This window comes from Stenella coeruleoalba, assembly GCF_951394435.1.
Source record: "Stenella coeruleoalba genome assembly, chromosome: 14".
NCBI classification, from domain to species: Eukaryota; Metazoa; Chordata; class Mammalia; order Artiodactyla; family Delphinidae; genus Stenella; species Stenella coeruleoalba.
Genome location: NC_137160.1, coordinates 77627832 through 77655683, shown reverse-complemented (window position 1 = coordinate 77655683; position 27852 = coordinate 77627832). Strand labels below are relative to the sequence as shown.

The following is a 27852-nucleotide window of genomic DNA, read 5'->3' as shown; positions in this document are numbered from 1 at the left end:
GCAGTGTTGCCGGTGGGTTGAGAGCTCCAGACTTGGACGCTTGTTCTGTGATCACTAGCTGAGTGATGCTGGGCAAGTGACTTCTCTCTGAGCCTCAGTACCCTCGCCCATAATCTAGGAGTGATAATGGTATGTATTTTGAAGGGTTGCTGTGAAGAGGACGACATGAAATGATGGCATATGGTGAGGTTTATGGGCAAGAAATTAGGATGGCTGTAACCATAAAAAGGAGTGAAGTACTGATATATGCTGTGACGTGGAGGAACCTCGGAAATGACGCCAAGTGAAAGAAGCCAGACACCAAAGGTTACATAGTGAATGATTCCATTTATATGAAATGCCCAGAACAGGTAAATCCATAGGGTCTTCAGAAAGAAGACTAGTGGTGGCCAGGCATGGGCGGAGGAATGCGGAGTGACTGCTTCACGGGTACAGGGTTTCTCTTTGGGGTGATGAACGTGTCTTGGAACTAGACAGAGGAGGCAGTGGCACGACACTGAGAATCCGCTAAATGCCACTGAATTGTTCACTGTAAAATGGTTAGTGGTTAATTTTGCGTTGTGTGAATTTAATTTTTCAATGAAACAAAGAGATGAGGGTGTTATTCCAGGCTCCCCACTTGCCCTCGCTGCCAGGCCCAGCTAGTGAATGGGTCTTCCTCAGGCCAGCCCTCCAGCCTCCCCCAGGCCACCTCACCTTGCAGAGGCTGTAGAGAACGATCAGGACCCCTCCGAGGAAGTAGCTGTTGGAGGCATCGTCACCCATGATGTATTTATACCACAGCTGGATGGGAACGAGTGATCGGAACAGCTGGCTCAACTCCTCGATGACCAGATAGAACTTTCCCTGCAACCACACAGAAAGCATCAATTATGATTAGCAGTAAAGACCCAAAGGACCCAGCTGGGGGGCCCCCCAGCCCAGGGAGTAATGACATTCCAGGTCACAGGCAGCCCATTAATCAGCTTTGTAAAGCACTCAGGCCTGCTTCTAATGGGCCTGCAATGTGGCCGGGGAGACACGGCCCCTGCCCGCTGCCCTCGCCCGCTGCCCACCAGCCCAGTAGATCAACACTCTGGGGATCGCGTCTCAGGGAGGGAGAAACTGGACACCTTTGGCCGAGGGTTGGAGTGTGGGTCACTCCCTGGTGCCTGCTGTGGCTTTGGGGGCTCAAAGCCAATCATGGGGGCACAGTCCCTGGCCCTGCACTCGGATCACTGTCATCTCTAGGGGGCTGACCCAGGCATCGAGGGCGACTGCCCTCAGCGGCGTGGGCAGGGCGGACCACAGGATGCAGGAAGGACAGGCAGAGAAGAGGAGAGGGGGGTAGACGTGTTCTCGTTCCCAGCTGCCCCACCTACTGTCTCCAAGGAGGCAGGATCATATCTGGTGAAAGAACGTGGACTTGGGTTCTCAGAGCTGGGGGACTCAGCACCTTATCTTGCTGAACGTTCGTGAGCCTCACTGTGCTCATCTACAGAATGGGAATCACAGCTGCTACCTTCTAGGGTGGCTCTGAAGGTTAAAGGAAATAAACAGGAAAAGCATCTAGCGTTCTCTTTCTCTTCCTCTTTTGGCTTTTATTCAAGTCCCTCAAGCTTTCTGGGGCCTGTGCTATAAAATGGACAAGAAAATAACCCACCCTGTCGTGTCTAATAAAGTTAAACAGACACCTGCTTAGGACTCAGTAATTCCACTCCCAGGTGTGCACCTGAGAGAAAAGAAAACATATGTCCATCTGCAGGCGAACGTTCACAGCAGCTTTATTCATAATATCTTCAAACTGGAAACAGCCCAAATGTCCATCAATGGAAGAATGGATAAACAAATTGTGGTATATTTATATAATAGGACATTACTCAGCAATAAAAAGGGAACAAATGTTTGCAATACACAGCAACATGAATGAATCTCAAACATTCTCTCCTGTCAAAGGAGACAGATACAAAAGAGTACATAATGGGTAATTCTGATTAATGTGAAGGTCTAGAATAGGTAACATAAAACTGCACTGAAGACTTCCCTGGTGGTGCAGTGGTTAAGAATCTGCCTGCTAATGCAGGGGACACGCGTTCGAGCCCTGGCCCGGGACGGTCCCACATGCCATGGAGCAACTAAGCTGTGTGCCACAACTACTGAGCCTGCGCTCTAGAGCCCACGAGCCACAACTACTGGGCCTGCGTGCCACAACTACTGAAGCCCGTGCGCCTAGAGCCCGTGCTCCACAACAAGAGAAGCCACAGCAATGAGAAACCTGCGCACCGCAACGAAGAGTAGCCCCCGCTCGCCCCAACTAGAGAAAGCCCGCGTGCAGCAACGAAGATCTAACGCAGCCAAAAATAAAAAATAAAGTTAAAAAAAATAAACTGCACTGATGGAAATAAGATCAGTGGTTGCCTGGGGTGAGCTGGGGGAGGAATGACTGCAAGGGGGCGTCAAGGAATTTTGGGGGATGAAAGAAACTGTAGATTGTATATGTAAATTTTGTATTTTATATAGTGATGGGGGTGGTGGTTACACGTAGGTATACATTTGCCAAAACTCACTGAAACGTGTGCTTCAAATCTATGCATTTTCTTGTACAGATATACAATGTTATACACCTCAATAAAGTTGATTGAAACAAATAAACAAACATAGAAACAAATAGTACCGCCCCAAGCATACACAGCCTTAAAGATGTGAATAATCTTGGCTCCGGCAATTCTACTTCTAGGAATTCATCCTAACAATCAGGGATATGTGCTAATAGATATGCCAGTAGGAATGGCCACTGCAGCATTCTTTGAAACAGTACAAACAAAAACACGTAACAACTAAATGTGCAAAAAGAGGGTCTGGTTATGGTAGGGATCGATAATGCAAAGCCATACAGCCAATCAAATATCATCCTGAAAAGGAGTGACTTTGCAGTGAAGAGATCCACTACATACTGCCTTAACCAAGTGATCAAGGTTAACATCCCCAGTAATAAGTCATATTGAAGCCTAAACCCCTGATAAGATGCCCTGAGAAAAATACAGCATCATCCTGTGTATTCTGGTCAAAAACTTACAAGCTCAATTGAATCATAAAAAACGAGACAAAGCCAAACTAAGGAACATTCTACAAAATAACTGCCCAGCATTCTTCAAAAGTGTGAAGGTCATGAAAGACAAAGAAAAGACCAAGGAATTGTTACATTAGAGAGGACTAAGGAGACATGACAAATAAATGCAATGTGGGATCTTAGATTCGATCCTAGACCAGGAAAAAGACATTTGTGGAACAACTGGCAAAATGTGATAAGGTCTGTAGTTTAGTTAATAATAACGGTACCAATGTGAATTTCCTGGCTTTGCTAATTGCACTATGGTTATATTAGATGTTAATATTAGGGGAAGCTGGGTGATGGATATATGGGAACTCTCTGTATTATTTTTGCAACTTTTCTCTAAGTCTAAAATTATTTCAAAAGAAAAAGTTAGAAAAGAAATCATCCTGGTGAAGGATATCTATTAATTCAGGGAAGTGCTCATATTATAGTTCCAAGTGGAAAAGATACAGAATGCAGAGACTACTCGTTTTCGTTGTGGTTTTCTGCCTTTTCCTTTTTTTTTTTTTTTTTTTTTTGTGCTGAGCATAGTGCTTAAACTAGAGGGAGAAAAAAGTTATAAAAATGCATTGTGGGGCTTCCCTGGTGGCGCAGTGATTGGGAGTCTGCCTGCCAATGCAGGGGACGCGGGTTCGAGCCCTGGCCCAGGAAGGTCCCACATGCCATGGAGCAATTGGGCCCGTGCGCCACAACTACTGAGCCTGCGCTCAAGAGCCCGCAAGCCACAACTACTGAGCCCACGTGCCACAGCTACTGAGGCCTGCGTGCCTGGAGCCCGTGCTCCGCAGCAGGAGAGGCCGCCGCAATGAGCAGCCTGCGCACCGCAGTGAAGAGTAGCCCCCACTCGCCACAACTGGAGAGAGCCCACGTGCAGCAACGAAGACCAAACGCAGCCAAAAAAAAAAAAAAAACCCAAATAAATAAATTTATAAAACAAAAAAAAGTGTTGTGTATCCATCAAATGGATGATGTACAGAATGTGGACAGAGACTTTATATCTACCCCATTATATTCTGTCTTGATGGGCTGAGCACAGGTCGCTTGGAAGAGGACTCATTGAGGCAGATGTATCCACATCTTCTAAGGACCAAGGAAAGGCATCCAGTCATCCACTCACCCCAGTAGCTGACCTTGCAGAACTGGAATGTCACCCGAGACCTGCTGAATCAGAATCTGCAATTTAACAAGGTTCCCAGGTGATGTGTGTGCACGTTCAAGTTTGAGGAGCACTATTTCAATGGATAAGTGGAACAAGGGCAGTGAAGTAATATGGGCAGGATGAGGAAAGAAAGGTATTCCAGCAGCCCAGAGGTGATGGAAAGGATGGTCAATCTTTGGCCATCTTGCTGGGCAGCCTCCTGCTTTGTCCTCCTGGCCTCATGGTGGTTGAGGCCATGACCACCTCATGAAAGGTCCTATGTCCCTGTGTCTCTTGAAACCCCTGCATGCTGGCATCTGGTTGACTCTGGAGACAGACCCTGCTGTCCCCTCTCAGGCTAATCTTGCACAACCAGCCTGGCTTGGTGGTTAAGAGTGTAGCTCGGGAACCAGACAGGCTGGAGTCAGATCCTGTTGCCAACCACCTTGCTATTACTGATCCTTGGTCACTGTCTTTGGATCCCCCAGTTCTCAGGCTCCACTAGCTGCAGGCTGGTCTCCTGGTCCAGACCCCAAGCTTCCCACTCACCTAACACGTGGGTCTGGAACAGAGGTCAGCAATCTTCTGCAAAGGGCCAGATAGTGAATACTTTGGCTTTGAGGTCATACAGCCTCTGTCACCACCATTCCCCTCAGCTATCGACAGTAGGGAAACATATAGGCATGGCTGTGTTCCAATAAAACTTTACTTACAAACACAGATGCTGCGAGGCATATTTGATCTGCAGCTTGCGGTTTAACAACCCCTGGTCTATAACATCAGAACCTAGATAAGTCAAGTCATGATGGGGACTCCAATACATCCCCAGAATTTCAGAGAAGGCTCAGGGACCAGCTTCTTGGCCCTTCTTTCAGGTGCTCTGCTATGTAGACCAAGCTCTTCCTCTGTAGATGGACTAGTAGTCCCCTACTCTTTGCCGAGCTAACACCTGTTCATCTTCTGGGTCTCAGCTAACTGTCACCTCCTATAAGAAGCCTTCCCCAACTCCTTAATTAAATTAAGGGCTCCTGTTACACCCTTTAAATCACCTTAGAGCACTTCTCACAATATTAAAAAAAGTACTTCAGTATCTCTCTCTCCCACTGGACCGTAAGCCCCATTAGCATGAAGATAATTTGGTTCCTGGTCATATTCCCAGCACGCAGCACACAGCAGGTGCTTATTTAAGAGCTAGAGACCTCAGAAGCGTAAGATTTTCCACCCTTATTACTCGGGTCAACATCTAGAGTTTGCTGATGGAGAAGGAGAGTTGGAACATGGAAGAGAGTACTTCTCTTCATAGGCAAGCCCTGATGTCACAGAAGATAAAATAAAGGGAGAGAGGTCTAAAGGCAGCAATTAGCTGCTGGGGGGCCGGCCGCTTGGAGAGGAGGTAAAACCACCGGGGAAAACCGGGCATATCCCAGTGAAACCATCTCTCTCTAATTAAGCAGTTTTATAATTCCAGGTTGCTTAAGCAGGTTATTTCTGACGACCACCGAACGGAACATGTGGTTTCTCCGGGGTGTCAGACAACAAGGAAAGCGATCAGATTATGACCGGTCTGCCCTCCCTGCCACGCGTAAAAGGGGAACAGTAGCAACTGCTGCAGAACATAGGCACAGAGAGCTCGCTGCTGGGATTCTGATAAAGGGGGTTGGGAGCAGTCAAGGAGGGGAAGGCAGGTTCTGTTCTGACTTTTACTGTGAGGATGGGGGAGGGACCAAAAGTGAAGTGGGAAGCAAGGAAACGACAGAGGGCTGACTGGAAGGGAGTGGGAAATGATGGCGAGCAGGATGCTGAAAGCCGAAGAAAGGAACAGGTTAGGAGACTTTCGAAGAACGCACCTACCTGGGAAAGGTGATGTGAAGGATCGTGGGGATGAAGAGGAAGGGGAGGGAGACATAATCAGAGCTGTTAGCAGCGTAAATGTACAAAGGTATAAAGAATGGATAAACAGGGATAAAAGTTTTTTTCTGCATCAAAATTAATGATGAATATTTATACGGCTTTACCTGTTTATAAATCTCTTTCACACACATTTTCTCACCTACAGAAGTAGGACAGCACAGCAGTTAAGGGCATGGGAATTGGGCCTCCAAAGTCAAATCCGCTACCTACTAAATTGGTTGATTTTGGACAACAATTTAACTTCTCAGAGCCTCAGTTTCCTCATCTGTAAATGGGGCTGAAAACACATACACACAGACACACACAAACAGAGACACACACACACACACACACACACACACACACAGTGGTGTGCTGGCAAATCAGTTCTCCAGAAAACAACCAAAAAAAAAATGGCCCTGATAGGTGTGCTTCCAATTTCTGTGGTCTAAGTACTCCCACAGGGCCAATTTCAAGCTTCCTAGGGTTTTAACGACTGCTTGCAAATTTCCTGAAAATGTAACCATTGGCTTTCACAAGCCCATGCAAACTTGCTCCAACAGGCCAAGGTGATTGTGAGGATTGAGTGAGCAAATGCACCTAAAACATAGGTACCCAGGAAGCGCCCAGTGCATGATAAGAGCTAGTAAAGAACCTCATGATGATCTGGGGATGTGGGCATTATTACTGTCACTCACGTTCTTTTAGAGACAGGACACCTCAGGTTCAAAAGAACTAAGGAATGAACGAGAATGAGGCAGAGGTGCTATCTGGGACTCCCAGGCCCAGGCTGCATGAGACCTGGCAGCTGTCACTGCCTCCCTCTTGCTTGCCCTTCCTCCCCTTCCTTCCTCCTTTCTCACGTTGTGAGAAACCCAAGGGACAAGGGGAGACCACGTGCAGAGGCCAGGTGCAGAGGGAGAGGTTCTGAGCAACACTACACAGGGGAGAAGCAAGGAACCCAGCCAACAGGGAGAACCGAGGCCCCAGATATAGGACCTGAGCAGTCTTCCCACCCATGTCAGCTGAGGCATTAGACCTGTGAGTAGAAAAGTCATTGTGGATGGTCCAGCCTCAGTGGACATCACATCACAGCTGTCCCCAGTGTACCCTGGCTGAACTCCTGACCCACAGAATCATGGGAAATAATAAAATGGTGGCTGTTTTAAGCCAAAAGAAAGAAAAAAAGAGAAAAATGAACTAAAGTACTCATCTAAGGAGGTGATGGTGATGTTTGCCAGTGCTTCTTAAGGCTGGCTTGTTGGGTCAGCACTCCAAGATCCTGTGCCAAAAAGCCAGCCACACTGCCATGAGGAGAGCGATATCTGTGCTTCTTTCTAGAATGTTCTTTGAAGAACACAAATCTGATCATTGCGGACCCCTGCTTATTACCCTAGGCCAGGGGGCCTTTGGGAGGTAATCAGGTTATGAGGGTGGAGCCCTCATGAATGGGATTAGTGCCCTTATAAGAAGAGACATGAGAGCATCCTCCCTCCTTCCATGTCTGTCTGTCTGTCTGTCTGTCTCTCCCAAACCCCTGCAATCATTCTTGACTCTCCTTTCTCTCAGAACCAACATCCAGTTCATCTACAAATTCTGCTGGAAACAGCTCCCTAACAACTTCTGTTGTTGTCCCCCTATGATTTATTCCTGACACGGTATCCAAAATGAGCTTCTCAAAATACAAGGCAGAACAAATCATCCCAGGGCTCAAACCTGCCAATGTCTTCTATCTCCCTCAGAGTGACATCTGAAACTCTCACCCTATCTTCCAGATCCTATAAGATCTGCCCCCTGCCCACATGTCTGATGTGCCTGATTCTCAAAAAAAAAAAAACAAACAAAAAAACAAGCACAGTTCTACCTCAGGGTCTTTGCACTTGCTCCTCCCTCTTCCTGGAGCACTCTTCCTCCTGATGTCTGCCAGCTGGCTCCCTCACTTCCCTTGGGTCTTGGCACGCATGTCATCTCATCAGGAAGGATCACTGAACAATGTACATAACATAGCACCCCTGCACTTCCTACTTCCCCCCATCCTCCCCATCCTCTGTATTCAGCTTTCATTTTTCTTTTTTGCACTCACTCCTAACATGGACTATATTTCTTTGTTATGCTCCTGAAATACAGGGGCTCTGTGTCTTTTTGGCATTACCATTTCTGTTTGCAGAATCTAGAGGAGTGCTTGGCACCAAACAGGGTGCTCAGCCGAGTGAATAAGTGGGCCTCAGTGTCTTCATCTATAGACTTCAGGTAATAATAGTATGTCCCTCAAAGAGTTTTGATGTTAATAACAGCAAATACATACACTGAAGGCTTATTACTTGCCAAGTGCTGTTCTAAGCACTTTGTATTAATTTAACCCTCACAAAAACCTATGAGATAGGAGCTATCATCATCCCCATTTTACAGAAGAGTAAACTGAGGCACAGGGAGGTTAAGTCACTTGCTCAAAGTCACACAGCTGGTAGGTGGCAGAGACAGAATTTGAATCCAGGCAGGCTGGTTCCAGAGGCCACTTTATAAATCCTCTCTCATCAGAGAAATAACGTGTAAAGATCTTAAAACAAGGTGTGACAATGTTCATTGCAGCACTATTTTTTTTTTATTGCAGCACTATTTACAATAGCCAGGACATGGAAGCAACCTAAGTGTCTGTCGATAGATGAATGGATAAAGAAGATGTGGCACATATATACAATGGAATATTACTCAGCCATAAAAAGAAACGAAATTGAGTTATTTGTAGTGAGGTGGATGGATCTAGAGTCTGTCATACAGAGTGAAATAAGTCAGAAAGAGAAAAACAAATACCGTATGCTAACACATATATATGGAATCTAAAAAAACAAAACAAAACAAAAAAAATGGTTCTGAAGAACCTAGGGGCAGGACAGGAATAAAGACGCAGACGTAGAGAATGGACTTGAGGATGGGGGAGGGGGAAGGGTAAGCTGGGACGAAATGAGAGTGGCATTGACATATATACGCTACCAAATGTAAAACAGATAGCTGGTGGGAAGGGGCCGGACAGCACAGGGAGACCAGATCAGTGCTTTGTGACCACCTAGAGGGGTGGGATAAGGAGGGTGGGAGGGAGATGCAATAGGGAGGGGATATGGGGATATATGTATACATATAGCTGATTCACTTTGTTATACAGCAGAAACTAACACAACAATGTAAAGCAATTATACTCCAATAAAGATGTTAAAGAATAAATAAATAAATAATAAATAAAAGGAGGAAAAAAAAAGGTGTGACATACCATACTATTAAATGTTGGCTATTATTATTATCACTACTACTTGCTGCCTGTTAAAGGAAGCTCATTTTGGACTAAGGGCTAAGGAGAGATAAGTCATAGCCATCCTGGGTGCTGACTGTCCCATAAGGCAAGTCTCTTGGGTGGGTCTGATGTGTGGATGGCTGGTGATGTTTGCCAGTGCTTCTTAAGGCTGGCTTGTTGGGTTAGCACTCCAAGACCCTGTGCCAAAAAGCCAGCCGCACTGCCACGAGGAGAGCGATACCTCTGCTTCTTTCTAGAATGTTCTTTGAAGAATACAAATCTGATCATTGCGGACCCCTGCTTATAACCCTCCCTGGCTCCCCACTACCCCCAGGACAAAGGCTAAACTACTTACCAAGCCCTCTCGACCTGGCCGTCTACAGTGGAGCCATAGGGCACTGTGGAGGCTCCATGCATGTGCCACATTCTGGGGAAAATTCGTCACCTTGATCGTGACTACTACATAGGGATACTGTAAGCATCCAACTAAATCAGCATTTCTCCAAGTGTGGTCCAGGACCCTGAGGGTCCCCAAAACCCTTCCAGAAGGTCTGTGAAGTCAAAACTATTTTCATCATAATTCTCAGACATTAACTGACATTTTTATTCTCTACCAAGTAGACAGTTGAGTTTTTCCTGAGGCTATATGACATGATTTGCAACAAATGAGAAGGCAAGTATCTTCTATCAAGCCAGATATTAATTTATAAAAATGTAAAAACAAGTCCCTTTTCTCATTAATTAAAAAAGTTATGTCTCTTTAAAATGTTATTTATTTTAACACATAATGGGTTGATTATTATTTTAAGTTAATTAGTGAGTACTGTAAAAAGTTCTTGGTTTTAATTTCAATTGTGGTGAATTGATTTTAATTTCTATTATGGTTACAAGGGTCATAGCAATAACCCACGTAAGCAAGTTCTTTAGGGTCTTCAATACTTTCTAAAAGTGTAAAGAGGCCCTAAGTCTAAAATGTTTGCGAATCCCTGAGAAGCATGTGGAATAGAGTAAGTATTCAATAATTTTGACTATTATTATTTTTTTTAAGAAAGCATTTTTTTTTCTTTTTTTGTGGTACGCGGGCCTCTCACTGTTGTGGCCTATGCCGTTGCGGAGCACAGGCTCCGGACACGCAGGCTCAGCAGCCACGGCTCACGAGCCTAGCTGCTCCGCGGCATGTGGGATCATTCCCGGACCGGGGCACGAACCCGTGTCCCCTACATCGGCAGGCGGACTCTCAACCACTGCGCCACCAGGGAAGCCCGAAAGCATTTTATTTTTAAAAATTTATTTTTATTTTTTAAAATTTTTATTTTGTGTTGAAGCATAGTTGATTAACAATGTTGTGTTAGTTTCAGGTGTATAGTTTCAGGTGTATAGTAAAGTGATTCAGTTATACATATATATGTATCTATCTTTTTCAAATTCTTTTCCCATTTAGGTTATTACAGAATATCAAGCAGTGTTCCTGTGCTACTCAGTAGGTCCTTGTTGGTTATCTATTTTATATTATTATTATTATCTATTTCTTTGATAGGCTGTGAGCTTCATGAATGCAGAGAACCATATCCTGTTCACCATCTTTCCCCTATGCTTAGTCAGGGTGTGTCCCCAGTTGCTGACAGCTTACATTCTTTCTCTCCTTCTTCCTTAGCACTAGAGTCCTCAATATTTTAGCTGGACGATATCTTAAACAAAGACTACATCTCCCAGCTTCTCTTGCAACCAGGTGCCATTCTAGTGGCACTTCAGTGGCACTAAGCTATAGTAGAAGTGTCATGTGAAAACTTCAGAGAAACTTTCACCTTATTCTTCCCCCTGTCCTCCTTCCTGCTATCTGGAACTTAGATGTGATGGCTAGTGCTCTAGCTGCCATCTTGGACTATGAGGAGGAGTCCCACACCCTAGGATTGGTGAAGTAGTAACCTGGAAGGTGTCACACTACCAGGTTTGGACTGCTTACCTTTGGACTTTACATGGGAAGAAATAAACCCTTCTTAAATTTAAGCTATTATTATTTTTGCTGTTACTGGCTTATCCCAATTCTAACTAATACAAAGGATTTGGCACTGAGTAGGTGATCAAAAAATGTTTTTTGAGTGAATGAATGAACAAATGAACAGGTGGGCTAAATGACCTTGTAGTTCAAATAGCTAGGTTTTCCACAGATGTGGCTCATAGAGAACCCTGATGCCAAAGGTGCTAGGAAGCAAGGGTCAGTGTATAAGGAAGGGTTTATAAAAAAGATGAGGCTAGGAGAGAGGAAAAGGGGCTGTCTAGTGACTGCTGGGTTCAGCACAGAGCACCATGAGAAAGGCATGCAGTGTAGAAGAAAGGACGATGACTTGGCTCTTACTATGTGCTAGGCACTTACTCTCTGCACAACACTGTGAGGTAGGTGCTATTAATGCTCCCATTTCACAGATAAGGAAAGAGAGAAAGAGAGGATAGCCCCAGGGGACACAGCTAATAGAAAGTTCTGTACACCTCTACCTGGTAGGAAAGATGGCCACTAGTAGCCCCAAGCCAACACTCTCACAGCTTAACTCCAACATGGGGGGGGGGGGGGGTCTTGTTTCTCCCGGGGGAGGGGGGGCGGGGGGGCATTTGCCAACCAGGACAGCGAGCCTTGGATGGATTGGTCAGATGGGGCAGGGGGTGGGCGGGGCGCCGTGACTGACAGCCGCATCAGGAGAGGGAGAGGCGGTTCCCCACAGAGAGGGGGTGTCAGGAAAGAGGCCGGAAAGCTTCTCCGAGTTAAGGCTAGCACTGGGCCAAAGGGACTCCTCATTGCAGAGCCCTCCCCTAATGTGGGGAAAATAAGCAGGAACTGCGTCCAGCCTCCCGGGTGTTTTCCCTCATTTGCTTTTCTTGCCCTGGACCGCTGGTTAGCTCCCGGCCGCCACAGGGGACAGGGCCACGCTTCCGAAATGGGCGGGCTGGGCCCGCGCAAAGAGCTGAAAACAAAGACTTCTTTTCTTGGGAAGGCGGCCTGCAGGTCTGTTATGACTGCAGGCTGCACGGGGGACCGCGGCTGAAAGAGCTCTTCAGAACAGAACAGCCGCAACATCGACCCGCTAAGGAGCAGGCGGGCCCGTCTAGGACTTCTCAGACTTGAGAAGGCTTGGCGGGTGGGGAAGAGCTTGGTAACTGACCTCAGAACAACGGCCAGGAGTGCTGGGGGCAACAGGTGTTGAGGGCACTGGGACTAGAAGAAAGGCTAGAGAGAAATGCAGGGGGTGGGGGAGGAGAGGGACACCGGAGAGGAACTAGGGGATGTGGGCAAAAGAAGAGAGGGGAGAAATGACAGAGCTAGAGGACAGAAGGAAAAGGGGACCCAGGAGTGAGAGACCAGGCAAAGAGGGGGCCAAGGAGGAGAAAGTAATCTCATTATTAAGCACCTACCATGGGCCAGGAATTGTGCATCAAATGCTCCCCTGGTGGGGTAGTTATGACCCAGTCCCATTTCTCAGATGGGAAAGCTCAACATAGGCACAGGAGGCAGGAATAAATCGTGGGAGACTGAGCTAATGAGATAAGTACAAGGGGAAAGAGACAAGAAACTAGCAGCAAAAGAGAAGAACTAGGGCCAGTTAACAGGTGAGAAAACAGGCTCTAAGAGGTTGCCCAAGTGCTAGGCAGGGGTAGAGCCAGGTTTAAATGCAGTTGGACTTCCTATCTCGCGCCATTTCGTGCTTTGAGTGCTATGAGGAGCGAAGAAAAGGAGACTCTAGGAGGAGTTAAAGTGAGACGTGGGGAGAGAGAAAGAAAAGATACAAGGTGTGTGGGAGGGTGGAGAATTGAAGAGGGAGGATAAGATTCAGGATAATGGGCACCTTGGCAGGGGTACTGACCAGAGGGGAAACGAAGGAGCCTTTCGGGTGCTGGAAATGTTTTAGATCTGTGCTACCCAATACAGTACAGATAGTACTGTAGTGGCCACATGTGTCTATTGAGCACTTCAGATGTGGTTAAATCTGCACTGAGATGTACTGAAAGTATGGAATACACAGGAAATTTCAAAGTCTTAGAAAAACAACGAAAAGGTAAAATGGCTCATTAAAATTTTTTATATTGATGACATGTTTAAATGATAATAGTTTGGACATTCTGGGATAAATAAAATATATTATTAGAATTAATGTTACTTGTTCCTTTTTGCTTGCTTAATGTGACTACTTGAAAACTGTAAATTGCTTATGTGGCTCGTATTATATTTCTATTGGAGAGCGCTGGTGATATCGACACATATGGATATACATGTACATATTTTACATATGGATACATACATATGTAAAAACTCATCGAGCTTGTATACTTATAATTAGATCACTTTACAATATGCAATTTATGCCTCAATAAATAAAAAAGGAAAGAAGAGTGAGCCAGGTTGGGTACAGGCTGAGAGCGCGGCAGGTGGGGGGCGGGGTCGGAGGGGGCGGGGCCAGAGGCAGGCGGCCGCACGTTACCTGGCAACGGGCACTGCAGGTGACGTCACCGGCCAGCGGCCCGTCAGTCCCCCTCCGGGTTGGGCGGGCGGGCCGGGCCTCCTGCCTCCTCCTCCCCCTGGCCCCGATGAGATCACCGCAACGGGCGGCAGGCTGTCCCCGCGCTACCAACAAATCGACTCCTCGGCGAAAGCCAGCATCTCATGATCTCATGGTCCCGCGGGACGGCGCCGGGCGATGAGGTCACAGCCCCGCGACCCGGGCCCGCCCGGGTCTGCGCACCGGCTCCGGGCCGGGACCTCTGGGCGCCCAGCATCACTACCAAGCAAGCCCCCAGCCCCCGGCTCTTCAGCCTTCAGGGACAAAGGAGGTGGCTGTTTGCGAAGGGCAAAGCTGCCCTCTCCACTCTTTTGCTGCATCTTGCCCCGCCCACTTTATTTGAACATTTCACCCCTCAGGCCACGTGTCTATCAGGGAGTGACTGCACCAGCTCTCCAGGACTTGAGGTCAGGCGCAGTGCGAGGCGATTTGCACGCATGATTTCACAGCCGCACAGTGAAAGAAGTTCTATTCTTAGCTGTCTGACAGTCTAGGGAACTGAAGGCTCAGAGGGGTAAAGGCCCTGCCCCAGGTTACCCAGCTAGGAAAGGGTGGCTCTCCCTTTCTTCTCCCTTGCTGCACCCCAAACCTCTGCTCCTTTGTCCCAGTTCCTCCTTGCTCTGGTGGGAACAGTGATCATGGCCATGCTTGCTAGGTGTCCATGATGTGCTGGGCACTTTATATTAAAAGTCACTGTTCCACATGCCAAACCCACAGGAGAGGTATATTATGGACTAGTTTGTGGATGAGAACCAGAAGGCTTAGTCAGAGGGGTGAAATGACTTGTGGCAGAGCTAGGGTTGGATTCTACAGCACAGTCTTTGTATTACTGTATACCACATTCCCCAGCAAAAGATGAGCTTTCCTGTTGACAGTGTACAATATACCCTCTCACCTCTCTCCCTCCCTCCTGGGGTCAGCCATCAAAGGAAGTCAAAGAGGGGCCAGTGAGACCCTCTTAAAGGGCGTCCCAACTCCTTTGCCGGCAGCAGGTTTTCCATCACCTACTGCTCACTAACACAGCACCTCATTCAATCTCCAGCAATATTCACTGCCCAGGTCAACAGGGAGGGAGGGGGATGACATTTACCGAGTGGCTGAGCCAGGCACTGAGTCACGGCCAATACCAAGAGCAGAGCTGTGAGAGGGTCATTTCCAGCTTCATTCTGCAGATGAGAAAACTGAATTTATTTGTTTTTTGAATGAAGTTTTGTTTTACCATTATTTTTTGGCCGTGCCGCACTGCTTGCAGGATCTTAGTTCCCCAGCCAGGGATCGAACCTGTGGCCCCTGCAGTGGAAGTGCAAAGTCCTAACCACTGGACTGCCATGGAATTCCCCTGAATTTATTTTAACTAAAGGCAGATAGATGGCAAGGAAGTACAAGTTTCAGCTCCAATATCATTTCCACAGAGAAAGGCCTTCCCATCTTCCTAAACGAGTCCTCCATGAATTCTGTGTTTATTTTATTCTTAGTGCTTATTACACTTTGTAGCTTTATGTTTGTGTGTTTAATGGTGATCTCCCCAACTCAATGAAAGCAGGGACCCTGTCTGTTTCATCCACCACTGCATCCCCACACCTGTGTAGTGCCTGTCATACAACAGACACTCAAGAAATGTTTTTAGAGTGGGTGCAAAGAACTGTTAGCTCAGACTGGTGGGTAGTGCTGATATTCAAACCAAGGCTCATTTGAGCATAAGGCGTGGGCTTATTTTGTACTTTCTAGGAAGTCCAAGCCTCTTTGTACATGTGCTTTATTCACAGCGAAGTCCCTTTGGTGCTCACTCACAGCCTATTAATTGTAAGTTTACTCACGGTACTGACAAGCTTGATGTTCTGGTTTCCCAGCCAGCAGTGTCCTTGCTTGGTAACAGAGAGGAGAGGGCAGGAGGAGGAAGTTGGTAGGAAATCAGGTGTGGAAGGGAGGAAGTTATACATGCTTATGCCTGCTCGGATCTTTACTAATAGCTCAGCAAGGAAGGAGACATAAAAACTACAGAAAAGCAGACACAAGGAAAATGAGGGAGTGGTAACCACAAAACTCTGTGGTTTCTTATGTGCGAAGGGAGGAAAGGAGATGGATGGAACCCAGGGGGTAGGCACAGGGAGTTTCTAAGCCACAATTAATTTTCTGTTTTTTAAGCTGGATACATGAGTACTTATTGTTTACAGACACAGAACACATTGTTTCTTGTTATAAGAAAGAAATACTATGCACCGTGTTCTTTCATAGAACGGAAGATATATTTGAAGTGTGATGCATGTAGTATATTGTTTAAGAGATCTGTAATACTGCTCTTCTAAGCCTTAGAATCTAAGGTACTTTAAGCTGCATGAATCTCTGTGTTCTAAAGGTGAGTAAGATGAAGGCCATTCACAGAGTAGGAAGGAAGCTTGTTTCCCATACAGAAAATGTATATGTTTCTTACAATCTAGGTGAACGGAGTTTTGTACAGATTGTTCTTTCAATGTATGGAACTTGTACACAGGATTTGGAGTAGCCAGTGAAATGTTTGAAAAACCTGCAAACCTACTTTTTCCAGAGTTTAACTGAAAGCTGTATGAAACTGTGTTCAAAGCCCAAATAAGAGTGAAAGCCTTTCAGACTGCATGGAAAGGCTTGTTTCCCATTTAGTAAATGTATGTGTCTCTCATAAGCTAGACAAAAGAATTCGTGTGTGTGTGTGTGTACACACCTTACACGTTATCTTAAAAAAAACCACAAGCAGAACATTTGCTTGCTTGCTTTTTAAACTGACTATAACAACCCCATAAGGCAGGGGGCAAATTAGTACCCCCAATTTCCTAGAAGGTACAAAATAAACCCCTGCTTTATGCTCAAATGAACCTGGGTTTGCCCACTAGCCTGAACCACCAAATCTTGGGAGAAACTGAGGCTCGGTGTCAGAGAAGGTCGTCATTTTGCCTAAGGTCACAGAGCTAATAAGTGGCAGAGGTGGGATTTGAATCCAGGTCTGTCTGATGTCAGCATGGATGCTCTTACCCACCACTACATCCTACCTTCTGATAACTAGAGACTTGTTATTAAAGACCAGAGCCGGTGAAAACACCTGCTACCTTCTCCCTCCGACATCCAATTTCCTACATGGGTCCTCTCTCTGCTCTTCTGGCTTCCATGCCAATGGCTGGGATTGGCCTCTGTGCTGTGGCCCCAGGGGCCAACTGACAGAGAGCCCTTGGGGCTGGGCTGAGGCCGCATAGGAGTCTCTAGGCTGTGAGGAGAAATCTGCCCCCCAACAGCAGCAGTCAGGCGCCCAACTTCATGGGCTCTGGTTCGCCTGATTTAAAAGCTTCCGCCCCATGAACAGGAAGGGCCCAGGCCACGTGTCCCAGCAACACGCATATCAGGAGCTTCCTTACAAACAGGGCCCTGCTCCTTGGGACCCAGGAGAGGCCTAATTATAAGGTGTTGATGATTAAGCCCGAAGTGGCCTGGGACCCTGTTAGCTGCAGAAAGGCGGCCTCTTCCCTCTGTCCCAGTCCCAGGTGGATGGATGTGCTTATCTGTCCCCATGTCAGCTATAATCTTAGGCACAAATGCTCTGGGCCACAACTTCCCAAGCCTGTCTACCTCCTAAAGCACTGGGGGTTGGGTGCATGGGGAGAGGGAGGCCACGATGGGCAGAAGGTGCCTCCTTCCTGGTGGTCTAGAGATCATGACAGGAACTAGATAGACATGGGACCCAACTGCAGGTCTGTCCCTTTTCTGGGAGGGTGATTTTGCCCAAGTTACAGCGCCTCTCTAGGCCTCAGTTTTCTATAAAGTGCGGGAGGTGGTACAGGCTGAGTAATGGCTCCCCCGATATGCCCACATCCTAATCCCTAGAACCTGTGAATGTTACCTTGCATGGCAAAAGAAATTTTGTGCATGTGCAGATGTGATTTACTTTTAAAGATTTTGAAAAGGGGAGGTTATCCTGGATTATCAGGGGTGGGGTGGGGGCAATGCCATTACAAAGGTTCTTATCTGGGAGGATGGAGGGTCAGAGAGAAGGAAGCAGAGGTTGGAGAGATGTGCTTTGAAGACAGAGGAAGGGGCCACAAGCCAAGGATCACAGGCAGCTTCCAGAAGCTGGAAGAGGCAAAGGAACAGATTCTCCCCTAGAGCCTCCAGACGTAACCAGCCCTACGGACACTTTGACTTTAGCCCCATGAGACTGAGTTTGGACTTCTAACCTCCAGAACTGTAAGAGAATAAATTGTGTTGTTTTAAGCCACTAAGTTTGTGGTAATTGTTACAGTAGCAAGAGGAAACTAATACACCCTATATTAGTTCCCACTGTCATGAGGATAGTGTCAGGACCAAATGGTCAGAGAATCTTAGTTTAAGGCCTCTCCCTGAAGGGTTGGATCTAGGGCAGGATGGGAGGAGGCCAGAAATCACGCTTGGGGCTGGGAGTGGCATCTGGTGCTGTGGTCCCCTACCGCCTCTCTGACTGCATCTCCTATGACCAGGACTGACGACCTAATTTGCAACGCTCGGTGGAAAATGAAAATGCTGGGCCCCTTGTTTTAAAAAAAGTTTAGAATTTCAAGACGGTGACAGCAGATCATTAAAACAAGTGTGGGGCCCTTCTGCACAGGTCGCACACCCACGAGTCTGGTCCTGCTCTGCATTCTGCTCCACCCGTACTGACTTGCTGCTCCTTGAACTCGCTATGCATTCTTCCACCTCAGGGCTTTTGCACGTGCTATTTCCCTTGCCCAGAATACCCTTCCCCAGATATCGGCATGGCATATTCTCTTGCTTCTTTCAAGTCTTTGCACGAATGTCACCTTCCCAGTGAGGCCTCCCTAGCTACCCTATCTAAAACAGCATCCGCCACCACGACACTCCTGGTTTTACTTTTCTCTACCCGATATATTGCTTATTTATTTCAGCCTTTTGTTTACGTAAGTCCCTTGAAAGCAGATAATGTGTTTATTCACTGCTATATACCTAGGACCTGGTACAGGGCCTGGCACAGAGTAGGTGCTCAAAAAAATACTGGTTCAACGAATGAATGGGTTGATGGATGGGTGTAAAGAGACTAGGATGGTGCTTGGCACGTAGTACGTGTGCTGTGATTGGCTTTTGCAATGACAATTCTTATCCTCATTTGTTCCTAGGTAATAACAGGGGTAGGGGTGGTGTCATGCCTTCCAGGGCCCCCTTTCCTCTGCTTACCTTGTATTTTCAGTAAATAATATATTGTGGCTACAGTGATAATAAATAGTAAATTACTGAGCTGCAGTGATTAGACGGCTTCATTCATAAGCATAATCTTGTTTACTCTTCACATCAGTATGATTACCATCCTCATTTTACAGATGAGGAAACTGAGGCTTAGAGATGTCTACTGACTCACCCAAGGTCCCATGGCTAATAAGTGGAGCAACTGAGATGGAGCCTGCTTGTTTGATTCCAAGTCCAGGAGACCCACTCAACTCACTGTGCACTCAGTTTGCCTTTGCAACATTCTCATTAACTAATTACTTAGTCAATGTCTGTGTTTTTGAGTGCCTACTACATGCCAGACACCATACTAGGGAAAAAATGAAATGTACGGGAGACCTGGTCCCTGGTGTCACGAAGCTTGCAGCCTAGCTGGGGAGACAAGCCAGCAGTCACAACGGCACACGATGAATACGTGGGAGCACAAAGGTGGGTGGTCCAGGCCCACCTGGGGCCAGGGAGACAGTCTTCCCAGCAGAGGGAACAGCCACTGCAAAGGCCTGGAGGTGAGAGAACAGGAGCAATGATGGGGGTGGGGGGAGGGACCAAGAGAAGTTCAAAACATCTGGCAAGTGACGGATGGGATGTTAGGCTGGAGAGAGAGGCAAGGAACAGGCAGGTGTTGAAAAGGACTCCAGTGCGCTGAAACCATGGGGATGATTATGGTTCCCCCTCTTAAAATAAGAGCAGCCCTGGACACAGAAGGTGGCTGCAGGGAAGCCTCCGCCTCACCTAGCGTGGGGACAAGTCTGCTCTGGGTAATACCAAGCCCCAGAGACCTACAGCAACCCGGTCAAGTTCATCAAGGAACAGAGCACTCGCCCCTCCCCTCCTCAGCCATCCCGCTGCCCCTGCTGCCATCACTCAGCACGAATTTATGTAGGGACGAAATGTTCCAGGGACCTTGAACAAGGACACGGCAGAGAATAAGTCTCTGTGATCCGGGTGCCTCTCCCTCTGCCCCGTCCTTGTTCTTCTGTGTGTATCTCCCTCCCTGTCTCTGTCGGCCCCTCGAAGGCAGGACCAGCTCTTATCCTCACAGCAAAGATTTTGCAGGCACTGAAAACTCTGTGCTAAGCCTTCTAAATCCATGAGCTCATTCTCTCCTCACTGGGCTCCTCTCTGACATGGGTAATATCGTCTATTAGCCCCATACACAGAGGAGGCAGTGGAAGCTCAAAGCCCTCAGGTACACAGCTAGCGGCAAAGCCAGATTCAAAGCCAGGCTGTTCCAAGACCCAGCCAGGGTAGGAAGTGTAACATTTCTTTCCTTCTTTGGCCCATTCAAGGTCTGACCTTGGCACTCCTAAGCCCCGAGGAGAAGAGGCAGGGGTCCGTCAAGCCTTAGTGGGCTCTCAGCCGCTGAGCAGTAGGCCTGGTGTTTACCTCCAATCTCTAAGCTCCAGCAGAGTCCTGACCTGTGGGTGCCACAGGGGAGAACGCACAGAAAGAGAAACATATACACACGTACTGAGAACCTACTACGTGTCAGGAGTTGCTGAAATCACCTCCACCTGCGTTGTCTCAATTTATTTTTTAGCTTATCTCAAATCTCCCCTAAAACCTGAGGGAAACAGCATTATCTCTTTTACAGATGCGGAAACTCAGGCACGGAGCAGGGAGGTGACTGGCCAGAGGTGATACTGATGGAAATGGCAGAACTAGGGTTCAAACTGGGATCCACCTCTCTCCAGAGCCCAAGGTCTTTCCAAATGACTCTGGAATGTTTTTGGACAAGCTGGAAACTGAGAAGTGGAAGTGGTGGGCTCCTCGGACCAAATCTCAGCTCTAACCCCCTTTCTTGCCCCTGGGGTTACCTGGAGGAGATGTGAGAGCAGGGCAGCCCTACCCACAGCAGTGGAAGCCAACCCCAGAAAAGCAGCAGAGCGGCGGCCCCCCAGCGCAACTCCAGGCCCCCACCCGGAGGGAGGGAGGAGGTAAAGGGGACGCCTCCGAGGCCACCTCAGGGAGTCTGGCTGCCTCCCTCATCATTTAGCTGCAGAAGAGCAAAATAATCACCACTTAGCTGGCTAATTAATCCCCGCAGCACCCCAGAGCAGGGGTTGCTCCTGCAGTCATAATGTGGTGTAGAAAGGTACAGGGTGGGCCTGAGAGCCAGGGATCAGGGCCTCCCTGCTCGCCCTGAATGCAAATTCACACCAGCCATTTGCATCACTCCTCTGTTCATTTGAGAGTCACTACACACCTACCACACGTCGCCTCATCACGAGCGCGGCAGACGTCACCCCTGCCCTCCTGGAGCTTAGAGTCTGGTAGGGAGGAGATATTCAACAGTTACCTGGGAAAATGCATTTGCCAAACTGCTTTCCATTTTGGTACCGTGGCTCTGGCTGTCCCCTCTCCCTGGCCTGCCCTTTTGGTTTGCTTTTGCCTGGCTAACTACTACCCATCCTTTAAAACTCAGTTCCAAGGTCACCTTATCAAAAAAGACTCTGCTGGGGGCTGGTTTAGGTACCATCTCTGTTTTCCAAGAGGGCTCTGCTTCCCTGCCTATCACCCCATCAGACTGTGAGCTCTGAGGTTGAAAGTGCTAGGTCTGGGTAGCTCCCGTGCCTAGCAGGGTGCCTGGCACTCTGTTGATGGCTAATAAATACTTGTAGAATGAATATATGAGAGGATAAATCATGTGATCTGGAAGCAGTAACTTTTGGGCCTTGGTTTCCTCACGTGTAGAATAAGAAGGTCTTTCTGGGTCTAACAGTCTGTGAACAGGAGGGCAGGAGTAGAGCCCAGCCTCTGAGGGTTTGGGGGGGCCTCTGGAATGTCCAAACTGGGCATTAATCATGGTGGTTTGCCCCCTGCCAAAGCCACCAGCACGCCAAATCCTCTGAATCCCTCCAGCCTCTGCTAAGGGAAGTGGTGTAAATGTTCAAGTTCTCTCTGCCTGCAAGGAACTGAAACTGACGCTGACCCGCCAAAGCCAAAAGGGACTCTGGAAGGATTCTGGGTTCTCTCGGGCTTCAAGGGAGCGCGGGATCACCAGGCCACCTCACAGCCAAAGTGGAAAATCCTCTCCTCTTGACGGGTGTTTTTCCAACTTTCCCATGCACACGAACTACCTGGGGATCTGGTTAAAACACAGACTGATGCATGACACTGCTCCCAAGTGTTGAGTGAATGAATGTAACCAGCCTCTGTGTTCTTCTTTCCCTGGAAGAGGGCACTGCATGGGTCCTGCTCGGGCCAGGTACCTGCCCCAAATTTCCAGTGGCAGGCCGGGCAGTAGAGGCGCCAACAACAGCCACGGCCCCAACCCTGTTCCCAAGTACCCAGTTATTCCCAGAGAAGCGTGGGCCTAGGGATGGGCCGGCCACCCTAAGACAGGTTGACTACAGCTGCGGGAGCTGCACCAGCTCCCTGTGTACCCGGTGACCATCTGAACTGGTGAAAGGTATCATCTTTCAACCTGGAAAGTGATTTCCAAGGGCCCAGTGCTAGGGGGGCAGGTGGAGGAGACTTTAAATAGCAGCTGTGCTCCTAATTTCCCCAGGAGGAGGCCTGGCCGCCCCTCCTCCATGTTGAGTGTTTGCCATTAAAAACAGACAGTATCATTTGGTTCAATAGAAAATGAATTAAAGGGAATTAAACGGCGGGGGTCATGCGACAAGCCCTGTCCCCCACTGTCTGAAGCCGTTTTTCATCTTCCCCAGTGGGGAGCACCAGCTTGGGGGGTGTGGAGCTGAGCAGGGCTAGAAAGATAAACAAATAACGCAAAAGACCCCCCTCCCTCCCAGGGGCGGAGGCTGGGGTGTGGGAAGTCCTGGGTGCCCGCTTGGGCCCTGTCCCTGCTGTGTCCCTTGGAGGCAGAATGTAGCCCTTGAGAGTCTCCCAGGGAACGGAGGGAAGGGAAGCAAACAAGACAAGAACAAAAAATGATACACAGGCCTCTGAGACAGAAGGGGGGTCAGGCTGGCTGAGGGAGGAGATTATGGACCAGAGGGGCCGGGAGAGGGGGGACTCTGGCACCTGGATGGTAGGGAGCGATTCTGGCTGTCCCTCAGCTGCACGAAGCAAGGCTGCTGCGGCCATCCGTGCTGGGGTAAGTGAGTCAGGAGGGCAGGGGTGGGGAAAGATGGGCAGAGAGGACTGGGGAGCGGTTAAGAGTGGGGGTCCTGAAACTAGACTGCCTGAGTTCAAATCCTAGCCCTGCCACTTACCAGCTATGTGCCCTTGGCAAGTCACTTACCCTCTCTGTGCCTCCGTTTCCACATCTGCAAATTGGGAGTAATAAATATCTATCTCATAGGGTTGTTGTGATGATTAAATTAGTTCATGCCTATGAAGCATTCAGAACAGCACTAAGCACACTGGCTACTTGTTACTGCTGTATCTTATTATCATAGAATATTGATTATGTTATTACTGTTGGTCCCTGGGGGCATCTCCCTTGGCATCTGAAGACCTAGCCATAAGCCATAGCTCTGCCCCACAGACTTGCTGTAGGACCCTGGGTAAGTGAACACACCTTGCTGAGTCTCGGGTTCCTCATCTACAAACCAGGAATAATCATCCTGGGAAAGAGGGTGCTGGTGCCTCCCAAGGTCCGTTCTTCCTTTCCTCCTTCAAAATAAGAATCCTGATTTTTGCTTAAGTCTACTGGCACCCAGCTGCAAGAAGATGCTCCCCAGCTCCCATGCAGTGATTGTGCCTGAGTGGTGGCCAATGAGATGTAAGTGAAAGTGACAGGAGCAATTTCCAGGAATTGGAAATGCTCACCAATGAAGGCAGAGGAACACTAATGACAGATGATGCAAAAACCCCATGTAAAATGGTAGCATGCAGAATCCAGAAGCATATAAAAAAGATAATCTATTATGACCACGTGGGGTTTGTTCTAAGAATACAGGGCTTAATAGGAAACCTACTAATGCCATTCTTCATATTAACAGATCTAAGGAGAAAAATCAAATGATTTTTGATCAAATTCAATAATGTTTTTACTTTCAAAATTTTAATAAACTGGACTTTATGGATAATTCCTTGACACAATAAAGCATTGGCCTCAGTCCCAAAGTCTATATCTTGTTTTATGGGGGATTGTGATGGTTAGTTTAATGTTTCAATTTAGGCTATGGTATCTAGTGATGCAGTCAAACACTGATCTAGATGTTGCTGTGAAGGTATTTTGTAAGTCTGAGAAACATCTACAATCAGCTGACTTTAAGAAGATTCTCCTCAATAGTCTTGAGGAGACTGTCCCTGCTGTGTCCCTTGGAGGCAGAATGTAGCCCTTGGGCCTCATCCAAACAGCTGAGAAGCCACAGAGCTCTGCAGAGGTCAGAATGTTCCACTTTCTTTAACAAGGAAGAACTGAAGGTAAAGGCTTAGGCTTCATCTTTTGTTCTGACGTTGATTGGTAGAGGCTGTCTGGATTGCTGCACTGAGAAAGCTGTATCTGGGTAAAGCAGGGTCATGATTGTTTAGTGATTCCTGACACAAGCACAGGTTGGCAAATGGTAGCTCCTAGGGTGTTTGCCATCTCTGGATTCAGTGCTGCTCTAGGGATTAGTGGGCACCTGCGCTACACGCGTCAAGCAGAGCAAAGAAAGAACAAATCCTAGGGTTGTGTGTGAACATCTGATGCCTTGGGGTAAAACTAAAATTAGCCTCCTGATTTCAAAGAGTTAAGTTGGCCAAATTCACTTCTGATGGCTTCCAGCACAGACTCCCGGCCACATTTCACTCCTTGGGGTCTTCTATTTCCCAAAGTATCTGTGTGCTGCAGAATACTGAGTCCCCCACTCAGACAAAACTTTCCTGCAAAGGCCAAACTAGAAGGAATTAGGAATGCAAATGAATTCAAACTCCTGACCAGGGTTAGCAAAATTTTTCTTAAAGGGCCAGATGGTAAATAGATTAGGCTGTCTGGGCCATAGAGATTGTCAACACTACTCAACCCTGCCATTGTAGCATGAAAGCAGCCACAGACAATACATGAATGAGCATGACTATGTTCCAATAAATCTTTATTTATAAAAACAAGCACTGGGTCCATAAGTTGTAGTCTATCTCTGAACTAGGTTTTGCAGCATATTGTGCTCCTTAATACAAGGTTCCATGGTTAATAAGTTGAGAAAATGTCAGGGAAAACAAAGTGAAACAATTTTCTTGACTGCAGGACTTCTCAGAGCCTTTACTGTGGCAAGTGGAGGATAAAGTTTAAAGCATTTCCCAAAGTCCTCTGACCATGGAACACCTCTTAACAAAATGCCTATCAACATCTCCCCAAGGCCCCAGAATCATAGTTTAGTCAATGGTATTTTCTTCCATCTGATTTTGGTTAGATTCTGACTTTCTTGCTCGCCTTGAACTATAAATGGGTAACTGCAAATGCTCTCTACTTTCTTTAGAATAACAGTACCTAATAAACAACAAGGATTTACTGTATAGCACAGGGAACTATATTCAATATCTTGTAATAAACTATAATGGAAAGAAGGAAAAATGGATATATACATATATATGTATAACCAAATCACTTTGCTGTACACCTGAAACTAACACAATACTGTAAATCAATTATACTAAAAAAAAAAAGCATAACTAACCAGCCATCATTTGACTTGTGTTATCTTAATCCTCACAACAATGTTGTGAGTCCTAATATTCCCATTTTAAAGATGGGGAAACTGAGGCTCAGTGAGGTTAATCAGGGTCCCAGAGGGTGAATATCTTATGGGCCTAATCTAATCACGAGCCCTTTAAAAAAAGAAGGGGAAGTCAGGGAGATGTGAAGCACATTCTGGCTTGAAGATAGAGGAGGCCACGTGAACAGACCAGAATGTGGTTTCTGGGAGGTGACAGTGACCCCTGGCCAACAGCCTGCAAGAAAACGGGGATCTCAGTCCTACAACCACACAGAACTGAACTCTGCCAACCTGAATAAGCCTGAAAGTCAGTTCTCCTCAAGAACCTCCAGTAGGAGCCCAGTCTAGCTGACACTTTAATTTTGACCTTATGTGACCCTACACAGACAACACGGGCAAGCCCACCTGGCTTTTGACCTACAGAACTGTGAACTAATAAACGGGTGTGTTTTTCAGCCACTGAGTTGGTGGTAATTTGATAGGCAGCAATTGAAAACTAACACAGGTCCATACTATTGTGATCTCATTTTATAGACGAGGAAGTGAAAGCCCGCAGAGGTGAAGGAACCTGCAGGGTGACACAGCTGGTAAATGGCAAAGGGTTTCTCAAACAGGAATTGAACCCAGGCAGTCTGGCTTTTTACTGTTACGCTGTGTTTTACATATGTACTTGTCTGCAACAATCTCCAACATAGATGGTTAAGTTAAAAAAAAAGCAAGGTGGGAGCTGTGTATAGAATATTACTGTTTGATTACATGAAGATGAATAGGGAGAACATACACATGGGTCTGCTTGTATATGTGCATGGTAGCTATGAAAAGAGTCAAGGATGATATGATTATTTCCCGGGGAGGGGGAAATGGGTGTCTGGGGGCAGGACAGGGAAGGAGACTTTTCACCATATATTGTTTTTGGTGTTTTGACTTCTGAACCCTGTGATTGTATAACGCATTAAAAAAATGAAGTATTCTCAATAATGAGAGGAATGGGGAATACCTGGGAGACATATGAATAGGTGACAAAAACACTCTCAAAAGGGCCCAGTACTGTAGGTAAACTGGTTTGTGGGTATATTAATTTGCTAGGGCTGGGGGCTTATACAACAGAAATTAATTTTCTTACAGTTCTGGAGACTAGCAGTCTGAGAACAGGGTGTAAGTCCCTTCTGGGAGCTGTAAGGGAAATACCTGCTCCACGCCTCACTCCTTGGCTTACAGACGACTGTTATCTCCCTGTGTCTTTACGTGGTCTTCCCTGTGTGGTGTGACTGTGTCCTAATTTTCTTTTTATAAGGACACCAGTCATATTAGATCAGGTCCCACCCTAATGACTTCACTTTGACTTAATTACCTGTTTAAAGACTCTTTCTCCAAATATAGCCACATTCTGATGCACTACGGGGTTAGGCCTTCAACATATGAATTTTTGCGGGGGACACAATTCAGCCCGTAAAACAAACATTTAATCCAGGGTTTCTCAACCTTGGCACTACTGACATTTGGGCCTGGGTAATTCTTGGTCTCAGGGGACTGTCCTGTGCACTGTAGGATGTTTAGCAGCATCATTGGTCTCTACCCACTAAATACCAGCACCACCCCCATCCCATTATGACAATCAAAAACGTCTCCAGAAATGGCCAAACGTCCCCCTAGTTGGGAACCACTGCTTTAACCCCTTCTAGCCCTGCTGTGTGGGAAGCTGCAGCAAGTACAACTGGCTCTTCCAGAAGTTCTGCACTTTTATACACAGAATGATGTACTGTGAGAACCACAGCTGAGACCTAGCCAACTCAGACCTGCCCTGGTGGAGACCTGCCTCTGCTCAGGAGGGGAGGGGAGAGAGAGAGGAATGACTGACCCCCAGGAGAGAACATGACTCAATCAATGGGAAACCACTTTGAGAGCAAAAGTGCTGGGTTCAGGGCCCAGAAAAGAGAGGGATTTTAATGGCACAAAAAGCCTCATGAATCCTCTTGGCTCTCACATCCAAGAAAACCACCTTTCTTGCTCTTGTCTGCTTCCCCCTGTACTTAAGAGACGAACCACTGGGG

The 27852-nt window shown here is 47.2% G+C and overlaps 1 protein-coding gene across 3 annotated transcripts in view; it reads right to left on the bottom strand.

Moving 5' to 3' along the window:
• Nucleotides 1-27852, bottom strand: part of RNFT2 (ring finger protein, transmembrane 2) — a 62706-nt gene that overhangs the window by 10129 nt on the left and 24725 nt on the right. For all 3 annotated transcript variants that reach the window (XM_079943020.1, XM_079943021.1, XM_079943022.1), the window contains one exon: nt 697-846. In XM_079943020.1, the coding sequence (XP_079799146.1) occupies nt 697-846 (150 nt within the window). The remainder of the gene's footprint in view (nt 1-696; nt 847-27852) is intronic.